Here is a 12,242-nt window from a genome sequence, read left to right as displayed (position 1 = left end):
TCAAGTAAAAACCCATCTATCCCTTTCCTTCCATCCTTTTGGCATAGCTCATCTCCCTGCCTCTACTGTCCTCTTTCTCTACGTCCTTTAAGCATTGCGCCTCTTATCCCTGTCCCGACATATCCTTTCCTTCTATCTCTTTCAGCAGAGCTAAACCTCTTTTCTCTCTCATCTCCTCTGCTTAACTCCACCCTTACGCTTCCAACAGCATGTCCTCCCTCCTCTCTTTTCTCTTATCTCTTTTCTCTCTCTCAATGCTTTCAGCGAACCCTGCACTTAGCTAACCCTGTGATGCGTGGGCAAGACAAAAGCATGACCATTTGATATGAATAGATATGAGGTCTGCCTTGTAGTTCATATCAGTATCATATCCAGTAAACACTTTTCTCTGTAACCATTCCTTTGGTTCAGATCATAATTTTGTCTCCGAATATTTTGGTTATGTGTATCTGACATGCAGCCCTTAATCTCATTCTGGTCTTCACCACAGACCATTATGCATTACTCATCTACGTTATCCCATCTATATTTACCATTGTGTTTTCTCTGTGGTAGATGGTGGGCCACTGGGCCAGTTCAGCCTGTTCATGTTCAACATGTAGATACTTTTGTGTATATATAGTGTATGTGAACACCCCTTTTAAGTTAGGGGATTTGGCTATTTCAGCAACACCCGTTGCTGACAAGTGTTTTAAAATCGATCACACAGCCATGCAATCTCCATAGAGAAACATTGTCAGTACAATGGCCTTACTGAAGAGCTCAGTGACTTTCAATATGGCACGGTCATATGATGCCACCTTCCCAACAAGTCAGTGCGTCAAATTTCTGTCCTGCTAGAGCTTCCCCGGTTAACTGTAAGTGCTGTTATTGTGAAGTGGAAATGTCTAGAAGCAACAACGGCTCAGCCGCGAAGTGGTATGCCACACAAGCTCACAGAATCCTCTGTCCTCAGTTGCAACACTCACTACCGAGTTCCAAACTGCCTCTGGAAGCAATGTCAGCACAAGAACTGTTAGTTGGAAACTTCATGAAATGGGTTACCATGGCCGAGCAGCCGGACACAAGCCTAAGATCACCATGTGCAATGCCAAGCATCGGCTGGAGTGGTGTAAAGCTCACCGCCATTGGACTCTGGATCAGTGGAAACGCGTTCTCTGGAGTGATGAATTACGCTTCACCATCTGGCAGTCCGATGGACGAATCTGTGTTTGGCCGATACCAGGAGAACGCTACCTGCCCCAATGCATAGTGCCAATTGTAAAGTTTGGTGGATGAGGAATAATGGTCTGAGGCTGTTTTTCATGGTTCGGGCTAGGCCCCTTAGTTCCAGTGAAGGGAAACCTTAACACTACAGCATACAATGACGTTCTAGACAATTCTGTGCTTCCAACTTTGTGGCCACATTTTGGGGAAGGACCTTTCCTGTTTCAGCATGACAATGCCCCTGTGCACAAAGCGAGGTCCATACAGAAATGGTGTGTTGAGATTGGTATAGAAGAACTTGACTGGCCTGCACGAGAATTGGAACGCCGACTGCAAGCCGGACCTAATCGGCCAACATAAGTGCCCGACCTCACTAATGCTCTTGTGGCTGAATGGAAGCAAGTCCCCGCAGCAATGTTCCAACATCTAGTGGAAAGCCTTACCAGAAGAGTGGAGGCTGTTATACAGTGCCTTCGGGAAGTATTCAGACCCCTTAACATTTTCTACATTTTGTTACGTTACAGCATTATTCTAAAATGGATTAAATAAAACATTTTCCTCAGCAATCTACACACAATACCCCTTAATGACAAAGCGAAAACAGGTTTTTTGACATTTTTGCCAATGTATTACAAAGAAAAAACAGAAATACCTTATTTACATAAGTATTCAGACCCTTTGCTATGAGACTCGAAGTTGAGCTCAGGTGCATACTGTTTCCATTGATCATCCTTGAGATGTTTCTACAACTAGATTGGAGTCCACCTGTGGTAAATTCCATTGATTGGACATGATTTGGAAAGGCCAACACCTGTCTATATAAGTCCCACAGTTGACAGTGCATGTCAGAGCAAAAACCAAGCCATGAGATCAAAGGAATTGAGGTCACAGGATGCTGAGTCACAAATCTGGGAAAGGTTACCAAAAAAATGTTTGCAGCATTGAAGGTCCTCAAGAACCCAGTGGCCTCTATCATTCTTAAATGGAAGAAGTTTGGAACCAGAGCTTGAGAGGATCTGTAGAGAGGAATGGGAGAAACTCCCCAAATACAGGTGTGCCAAGCTTGTTTGCGTCAAAAAGACACAAGGCTGTAATCGCTGCCAAAGGTGCTTCAACAAAGTACTGATTAAAGGGTCTGAATACTTATGTAAATGTGATACTTCATGTATTTATTTATTATACATTTGCTAACATTTCTAAAAACCTGTTTTTGCTTTGTCGTTATGGGGTATTGTGTGTTGATTGATAAGGAAAATATTTTTTAAATCAATTTTAAAATAAGGTTGTAATGGAACAAAATGTGAAAAAAGTCTAGGGGTCTGAAAACTTTTCGAATGCACTGTTACAGCAAAGGGGGACATATTAATGCCCATTATTTTGGAATGAGATGTCCATACTTTTGGTCATGTTGTGTATGTCCCCCCCACTTCTAAAACCACAGTTGCGCCCCTGGTTTATAAGAAGTAGTAGTACTGAACTCAGGGCAAGCTTTTAGTCATCCAGCAGGGTATTTGGAACAATGGGTTAGAGAGTCTCCCTCTGGGTCTTTCAAACAGTTAATCCTCTTATGTGCCCCCTGTAATGCAAACACGCACGCACGCGCACACACACACACAGGCATGGGCGTGTGCACACACACACAGGCACAAATCCAAAGGGTATCCCACAAACACATACACTCACACGTTTACTCGCATGTAATCCTACTACTATTGCCTGCTACTGTGGGTAACATATTCATATGGTGTACTGCTACAGTTATGCTACAGTACAATTCAGTGCTACATGCCCTTCCCTGATAAGGTGACCAGCTTGGATTTAGCTCGATAGCGTTGAAGCCCTTTGTGTACTGATATGTCTGTGTGTGTAGAGAAGGCCCAGGTATGACTTTGACTGCAGGAGGCTGCAGGGACACTGCAGTAGAGAGGGGGAGGTGTAGCTGGAAGACGGGACTGCTGACTAGGTAGAGTAATGTGGCTGTGATTGTCCTCTGACTACCCTTGACCCATTTCTGCCTCCTGTCGTCACACCACATGCTCAGCATACTGCATGCAGCAGGATCAGGGTCTAGTAGTGGGAGCTCTATCTTTGACCGTTACACTCACATGTTCACTGTGTGTGCAATTCAGTGTGTATATTGAGTGTCTGTGTGTGTTTCTGCAGGGGTGCATGCATGTGTGTCCTGGATAGACTTAAAGAAGACTGATGATAACCGCAGAAACCCATGGGAATTGATCTGTCCACTCCAGTGCCTGCTCAATATGTTCTACTCACTTTCCCCCTATCATCCTCTACCTTACCCCAATACCCTCATCCTCACTCCCCTTCTGGTACCGTTCCCATTTCCCTCTCCCTAGGCCTCCCTCCCCACAGTCCCCAGGCCCCTAAGATTCATCTGTTAACATTACACCCCATACCCTTACCCCACTGCCCCATCTCCTTTCCCCTCCTAGGCCTCTGGTCTGGATGTACTGTAGCCCAGCAGAGAGGCAGCAGATGGGGATTGATGACCAACACTCCCCCTGACTCCCCCAGGTCTGTTCCTATTGATCCCTGGCTGTTTGGTGGAGGAAGGCCAGAGAGGAGACAAGGGACCAGGAAGGCTGATGGACGTGTGTGTGTGTGTGTCAATTTGTCAGAGGAGTCTGATGGGAGGAGCTATAGGAGGATGGGCTCATAGTAATGACTGGAATGGAATCAATGGAACAGTGTTGTATGTATTTGATACCGTCCACCTATAGTGCCTAACATCAGCCTCTGGTGTGTGTCTCTGTGATTAGTGACTGTGTGTTGTTGTCTGTGTTGTCATCTCCTCTCCCCTTCACTCCTCAGTACTCACCCTGTCTATCAGCCAATGATCTCTATCTGCCTGACATCACTACCCAATCATTCAGCTCTGTCCTGTTCTCTCCTCTTCTCTCCCAGTGAGAGATATCTCACTATCAGTTCTCTTAATGTACTGTTACTGACAGCGGTAGGTCCATTCCTTAAGATCTCCACATGCAGATAGCCACTTATGTCTATGATATAATTAAGCAATAAGGCCCAGGGGGGTGTGGTATATGGCCAATAAACAATGGCTAAGGGCCTGGAATACAGCCCTTAGCCGTAGTATATTGGCCATATACCACAAACCCCCGAGGTGCCTTATTAATATTATAAATTGGTTACCAACGTAATTAGAACAGTAAAAATAAATGCTTTGTCATACCCATGGTATACGGTCTTATATACTACGGCTGTCAGCCAATCAGCATTCAGGGCTTGAACCACACGGTTTATACATGTGGTTATATATCTAAGATGTTTTATTCTAAATCAAATGTTATTGGAATGTATAAAATCACTTTTCAATTGTAGTAGACATTATAATGGTGATGTAATGTTTACCTTGGCATTCCCGTGTGTGTGTGTGTGTGTGTGTGTGTGTGTGTGTGTGTGTGTGTGTGTGTGTGTGTGTGTGTGAGAAACTAGTGTGGCTCAAAAGCCACTGGATTAACAACCATGTTATAGTTGGATGTTGTGTTTGGACAGCATTGACATGTGTAGGTGTCTGTCATCACATCCTTGTTATTTCAAGACCTAGTCACATTGTTGGGTTTATCTGTGATCTCACTTTGGTCTAACACTTAATGTATGTGGGAGTGTTGCTTTAGTCTTAGTGGTTAAGGAAATGTAACTTTCATCACTTTCTGATGCATTATCTGTTGCATTACCTTCAGTAAGACACATGTCAGTGGTTTAGCCCATTGATGGGCTCTAATCAGTGGGGGACCCTGAGGGCCTTCTAGGCCTTCAGATAAGTTCTTTTAAAAACAATGTTGCTTTAATTTTAACTTAATCTTTTGAATAATTTTTGTGATCTTCTGATTTCATCTCTTCAGTTTGTGTTGGAAAGAGAATACTTTCCCTGGGTAGTAAAATCTAGCTAGCTCAGCCAGCCATTGGATAGGCCTTCAGAAATTTGGAGTGACAGGTGAATGAACCAATCACATTTGGGTGCAATGGGTGGGACCATTTGGGAAAAAAACATGAAGGCCTAGACATGTCACTACTGATGAGCCAATAGTGAGCAGTAGGCTAGTTTTCCCATGCTTTTGTTGTAGTCTATGTGACAATGGTGGCAACTGTAGCAGGTGTTATTGAGGAGGATGTGGTGGCTAATTTGTTAGCATAGTCATTTTCAAGACTAACTTTCAATGAGAAGTTAAATGTTGTGCAGAGGGGGAGGCCAAATCCAGCACTGCCAGGTTTGGTGCAACGAGGAAAGAACTTTGAAAGGCATTTTCAAGCTAACAATTATAAGTGCTATCCGTAGATGACTGTGTGTGATCAACCAAGAAGCTTTAGTGCTGGGATTTTCTACTCTTCAGCACCGACAAGACGTCAACCTGGGCCAGTACTGGTTTCAAAGACCTAGCCAGTTTTATGAAGTCAGCCCTGCCTAATAAACTTACAAACATGCACATAATTCCTCTTGCTCTCCTTGTTCAGATGCTGTCAGTGCAGTGCCTCCCTGTCCCACTGGTACTATCAGAAGGAGGGCCGGCTCTTCTGCAAGAAGGATTACTGGGCTAAGTTCGGAGAGCTGTGCCATGGATGCAACGACCCCATCACAACCGGCCTGATCATGGTAAGATAGTCTTCCGCCACAAACAGCACAGTACAGTGAGGGGAAAAAAGTATTTGATCCCCTGCTGATTTTGTACGTTTGCCCACTGACAAAGAAATGATCAGTCTATAATTTTAATGGTAGGTTTATTTGAACAGTGAGAGACAGAATAACAACAAAAAAATCCTGAAAAACGCATGTCAAAAATGTTATGAATTGATTTGCATTTTAATGAGGGAAATAAGTATTTGACCCCCTCTCAATCAGAAAGATTTCTGGCTCCCAGGTGTCTTTTATACAGGTAACGAGCTGAGATTAGGAGCACACTCTTAAAGGGAGTGCTCCTAATCTCAGTTTGTTACCTGTATAAAAGACACCTGTCCACAGAAGCGATCAATCAATCAGATTCCAAACTCTCCACCATGGCCAAGACCAAAGAGCTCTCCAAGGATGTCAGAGACAAGATTGTAGACCTACACAAGGCTGGAATGGGCTACAAGACCATCGCCAAGCAGCTTGGTGAGAAGGTGACAACAGTTGGTGCGATTATTCGCAAATGGAAAAAACACAAAAGAACTGTCAATCTACCTCGGCATGGGGCTCCATGCAAGATCTCACCTCGTGGAGTTGCAATGATCATGAGAATGGTGAGGAATCAGCCCAGAACTACACGGGAGGATCTTGTCAATGATCTCAAGGCAGCTGGGACCATAGTCACCAAGAAAACAATTGGTAACACACTACGCGGTGAAGGACTGAAATCCTGCAGCGCCTGTAAGGTCCCCCTGCTCAAGAAAGCACATATACATTCCCATCTGAAGTTTGCCAATCAACATCTGAATGATTCAGAGGACAACTGGGTGAAAGTGTTGTGGTCAGATGAGACCAAAATGGAGCTCTTTGGCATCAACTCAACTCGCCGTGTTTGGAGGAGGAGGAATGCTGCCTATGACCCCAAGAACACCATCCCCACCGTCAAACATGGAGGTGGAAACATTATGCTTTGGGGGTGTTTTTCTGCTAAGGGGACAGGACAACTTCACCGCATCAAAAGGACGATGGACGGGGCCATGTACCGTCAAATCTTGGGTGAGAACCTCCTTCCCTCAGCCAGGGCATTGAAAATGGGTCGTGGATGGGTATTCCAGCATGACAATGACCCAAAACACACGGCCAAGGCAACAAAGGAGTGGCTCAAGAAGAAGCACATTAAGGTCCTGGAGTGGCCTAGCCAGTCTCCAGACCTTAATCCCTTAGAAAATCTGTGGAGGGAGCTGAAGGTTTGAGTTGCCAAACGTCAGCCTCGAAACCTTAATGACTTGGAGAAGATCTGCAAAGAGGAGTGGGACAAAATCCCTCCTGCGATGTGTGCAAACCTGGTGGCCAACTACAAGAAACGTCTGACCTATGTGATTGCCAACAAGCGTTTTGCCACCAAGTACTAATTCATGTTTTGCAGAGGGGTCAAATACTTATTTCCCTCATTAAAATGCAAATCAATTTATAACATTTTTGACATGCGTTTTTCTGGATTTTTTTATGTTATTCTGTCTCTCACTGTTCAAATAAACCTACCATTAAAATTATAGACTGATCATTTCTTTGTCAGTGGGCAAACGTACAAAATCAGCAGGGGATCAAATACTTTTTTCCCTCACTGTAACTAGATTCTCCTGACTACAGTACTAGGTATCCCTCTCCTCTCTGTCTTCACCAGTCAATCTCTCTAATCAGCCACAGACTTGATATGACACTCCTGTTGCGGTCTGTCGGATATGGTTTCCTCAACCACATCCACACAAACACTGGTCTCCACTTTACAGTACCTGTAATTATACCGTATGCTTTACACATCCCTGTTAGCTTTCCAGGGAGAGTCATTAACTGTTGTTTAAGTAAAGAGAACAGTCAGAGGAGAGTTGGTGAAAGGACGTGGGTCAGTGGAGGGTGGACATACTCTATGATTTTCCCATCTCTGATAAGGGGTGTTGGGTTGGTCTGAAATTGATTTAATAACTTTTCTAGTCACTAGAGCAGGGGTCAGCAACCAGACAGATAATATTAAAGCTTCCGCCAAGAGTACTTGGAAATATGTCAAAGTCTACATTGTGAAAAAGACACGCCTGTCTGCTTTGCATAAAGAGCAGATAAAAACGTGAGTGTAGCCTGTGAGAAATAATGTTAATTATGAGGTAACCATTTACATTCTCCCCAGTAGCATGTCACACTTTGAAATGTGGTATATTACCATCATGCCATTTGAAGTGGGATTTCACCTGGTTTTTCTCTTTAGTATATAGAAATGGGTGAAATATTGCAGTGACTTAATCTTTGTTTTGAGCTATGTTTTGTTCAGTATGCAATAAGGGTTGCCCACGCAGACAGATAGAAATGGAAATAGGTATTTTGTATTGCAAATCAGCCATAGGCAGGCGGCATAGGCGACACATGAGTGTCAAGTTTGGGGAAGCTAATTTTCACCATAAAAATGCACTTTTATAATAAAGCATTCCATGCATCATCACTTTTGCAGACTTATGTAAGATTTCCTAATGTGATGACTAGATTGGATAGTCATAATTTAGGCTAATAATATAACTCAATCACTGTTTGCAAAAAAGACCGTTCAATGCATGGCTGAGCACGTAGAGTAGGCCTAAACTATAGGCTTCAGTGCCTTCAGAAAGTATTCATTGCCCTTGACTTATTCCACAGTTGGTGTTGTTACATGTGTAACATCAACACGCACAGTACAAGACTAGAGACTCGGTTTGTTTCACTATAATACAAACTACCTATTTAGATAATAATAGTTTACAATAGTTTTCCTATTCATATCTGGATCCTGGGACGCAGTTCGTGTTAACGCTGGGACCACTGATATATGTCCCAGGATCCGTGCTCAAACAAGGTGGTACTACATTGCTGAAGCAGCTAGCCTAGCTGCTAGCTATCAAGCTAGGCAACCTGGTCTACTATTGCCGAATACCAAGCACGCTAAGCGGTTAGCCCTTGTGGCTAGGGCCGCACTTCTATTTGTCTCGGTTTTAGGACTACTGATTTCCAGAGGTTTCTACTGCCCGGCGTCTCTCATTTCACGTAGTGAATAGAGGACTCGTCCTACTATTAGTACTGTCATGCCTCTGAAAAAAGACAAGGATCACATCTCTGCTGGGTAGGTACGCGAACTCTTGAAGAAGTAGAATGTTTTCTATAAGGAAATTATACTTCAGCGGGAAAATAACTTTAAAAGCTTCGTACAAATGATCATGGAGTCTACCAACAAACGGCTGGACGACCTTACTAAAGATATACAAGACATTAAAACAAGCCTTCAGTTCACACAGAAGGATGTGGATGTATTGAAGACCACACAGGATACACTTTCCAGAAACTGTTCCTCTATGCGGAATGAAATCCCCACAGTCAGGGAGGGCCTCCAGAACATGTCTGGGAAGGCTGATTACCTGGATGGACAATTCAGGAGAAATCATCTTGTAACAGATGGTATCCAGGAGAGCCAAAGTGAGACATGGGCTGAATCAGAGGACAAAGTTCGAAAGCTGTTTTCTGAGGAGCTACAATTGGATCAGCATGTTGAACTTGAATGTGCTCACCTGTCTGGGAAGCCAAGGCCAACTGTAGTGACATTCCTCAGGTTCAAGGATAAGCTTGCAGTCCTTGAAAAAGCCAAATGCCTTAAATGGTCCTTCATCTTCATCATCTCAGAGGCAGTCTGTCAAAGAAGAAAGGAACTAATACCAGCAATGAAGGCTGCAAGAGAAGGAGTTGACATAGCATATCTCTCTCTCAGATTCCAACTGCTGATTCATGTTTGGACATATAAATACTGTAAATCTACCAAAGAAAGGTCTGTTAATTGCTCACTTGACTATATGCAGTTTAAGGAACAACATTCATGAAATATGCTGTCTAGCGCATCAAACAATATTCATCTATTGGCAATATCAGAGACTCACTTGGACCCTTCTTTTGAGGATGCTGAGATCTATATACATGGATACAATTTGTTCAGGAGGGACAGAAATAGATGTGTGGGTGGAGTTGCAGTTTAGATCCAGAGTCCTATTCCAGCAAAACAATGTAAGGACTTAATGTTAAATGGATTAGAGGCGCTATGGGTACAGGTGCATTGACCACATTTGAAACCTATACTAGTTGGTTGCTGCTATTAGCCACCTAATGCTGATGTGAAATATCTTGATGTAATTTGTGAAATGTTGGATAAGGTATCTGATGAAAATAGGGAAATCATTTTTTTGGGGGGGGGGGTATGAATATAGATTTTTTTGAACACCAACTGTCCAATGACAAATAAACTTCTATTTCTGTAACCTGACCCAAGTTGTGACGTTACCAACCAGAATGTTCACTAATAAGTCCGGTATCACATCATCAACTTGTATCGATCTTATTTTTACTAACTTGGCTGAACATTGTTCTAAAGCTGTATCAGTGGCACTAGGTTGCAGTGATCATAACTTGGTTGCACTCACTAGGAAAACTAAAATACCAAAGGCCTAAGGTAATCTACTTTCCAATGGTACATTGTTTTAGCTAATCCAAGTTTATAATTTTAAAAGGCTAATTGTTCATTAGAAAACACTTTTGCAATTGTATTGGCACAGCTGAAAACTGTTGTGCTGATTTAAAGAAGCAATAAAACTGATCTTATTTAGACTAGTTAAGTATCTGGAGCATGAGCATTTGTGGATTCGATTACAGACACAAAATGGCCAGAAACAAAGACCTTTCTTCTGAAACTCGTCAGTCTATTCTTGTTCTGAGAAATTAAAGCTATTCCATGCGAGAAATTGCCAAGAAACTGAAGATCTTGTACAACGTTGTGTACTACTCCCTTCACATAACAGCACAAACTGGCTCTAACCAGAATAGAAAGAGGAGTGTTAGGCCCCGGTGCACAACTGAGCAAGAGGACAAGTACATTAAAGTGTCTAGTTTGAGAAACCGACACCTCACAAGTACTCAACTGGCAGCTTCATTAAATAGTACCCGCAAAACACCAGTCTCAACGTCAACAGTGAAGAGGCGACTCCGGGATGCTGGCCTTCAAGGCAGAGTTCCTCTGTCCAGTGTCTGTATTCTTTTGCCCATCTTAATCTTTTCTTTTTATTGGCCTGTCTGAGATATGGCTTTTTCTTTGCAACTCTGCCTAGAAGGCAGGATTCCTCCAGTTTAGACCAAGCAGTCTTCATGTTCGCAGCATTGTCTGTCACCAGTGCCAATACCTTCTGTGGTCCAAGGTCATTGATGACTCATTTGCAATGTAGAGACCGGTGTGTCTGTTGTCCCATGTCTGTGCTTTTGTAGAATACTGGTTGAGGGGTGGAGATGATGTAGTTAATTATTCCTTGCCCACGAACATTTGACCACCCATCAGAGATGATTGCGTTAACCCAATCATCGAATATAATAGGAAAACTATTGTAAACTGCTTTCTCTATGATTTGCTTGACCTTCACTTGAACTCTGTTGAACTCTGCATCCAGCAAATGAGTAGATAAAGCATGTCTGGTTGGAGGAGTGTATGCTGGGCGAAGAACTTTCAGAAATCTCTTCCAATACACATTGCCTGCGAGCGTCAGAGGTAAACCAGTTGCATACACATCTCGAGCAAGACATTCATCAGCATTTCTGACTACGTTCCTCCATTGAGTCAAAAAAACTTCTGGAGGACCATGAGCTGTTGCTATCGATAAGGTGTCTGATTCATCATTTTCACCTTGAATAGAGGTAGAGGGGCTTTTGTCAGAGGTTGCTTGTTGTGAGTGCAGAGGTAACTTGGCCAGATGATTCTGCACCTTGTTGCATTCTTCACATATGATTTGGCACAGTATTTGCAAATGTACACAGCTTTTCGGTGAAATGTCTCCACGCATCAGATAGTGCCCGTGGCATTTTCCTGTAAAGATTAGGGGGAAAAAGTTTTTAAAAAACCATACAATTCCATGTACAGATAAATAGTTAAGCAGTTAGATTAAACAACTCCTTTGTAAGATAAATGTTTTAAAATGAAACATGTATGGAAACAGGTGAATTAACACACCTCAGTTTACAGGTTCAAGCAAGCTAAAACCCACATGGTAGCAAAAACTAACTAGCAGAAATTGTTAACAAGTTAGAAATGATTTAAACACACTTTGCTGTAGGCTACTATTTACTAGTTTAACAACAAATCATGTATGTCATATAAAATATATTCACCCCACCCAGTATTGTAATCAAAACTTACCAGAAAGCATGTAGTCCTTGGCTCAGACAGTGTAGTAGTGTGGGCTCAAAAGCTTCTCATTAGTGTGCAAATCTGGAGAATCAGCTGTACATGTGATGGAAGAGTGCACTGCACATGTGATGGAAGAATGCACTGTGCGTGCAGAGGGTT

At 42.8% G+C, this 12,242-nt stretch overlaps 1 protein-coding gene across 4 annotated transcripts in view; it reads left to right on the top strand.

Annotated features, from left to right (window-relative positions):
• LOC115206291 (LIM domain kinase 1) overlaps positions 1–12,242 on the top strand; it is a 75,557-nt gene that overhangs the window by 30,637 nt on the left and 32,678 nt on the right. For all 4 annotated transcript variants that reach the window (XM_029773076.1, XM_029773078.1, XM_029773077.1 and 1 more), the window contains one exon: positions 5,701–5,839. In XM_029773076.1, the coding sequence (XP_029628936.1) occupies positions 5,701–5,839 (139 nt within the window). The remainder of the gene's footprint in view (positions 1–5,700; positions 5,840–12,242) is intronic.

This window comes from Salmo trutta, chromosome 13 (assembly GCF_901001165.1).
Source record: "Salmo trutta chromosome 13, fSalTru1.1, whole genome shotgun sequence".
In the NCBI taxonomy this organism is placed as follows: domain Eukaryota; kingdom Metazoa; phylum Chordata; class Actinopteri; order Salmoniformes; family Salmonidae; genus Salmo; species Salmo trutta.
The sequence above is the reverse complement of the archived record's forward strand: the minus strand, read 5'-3'. Positions and strand labels throughout refer to the sequence as shown.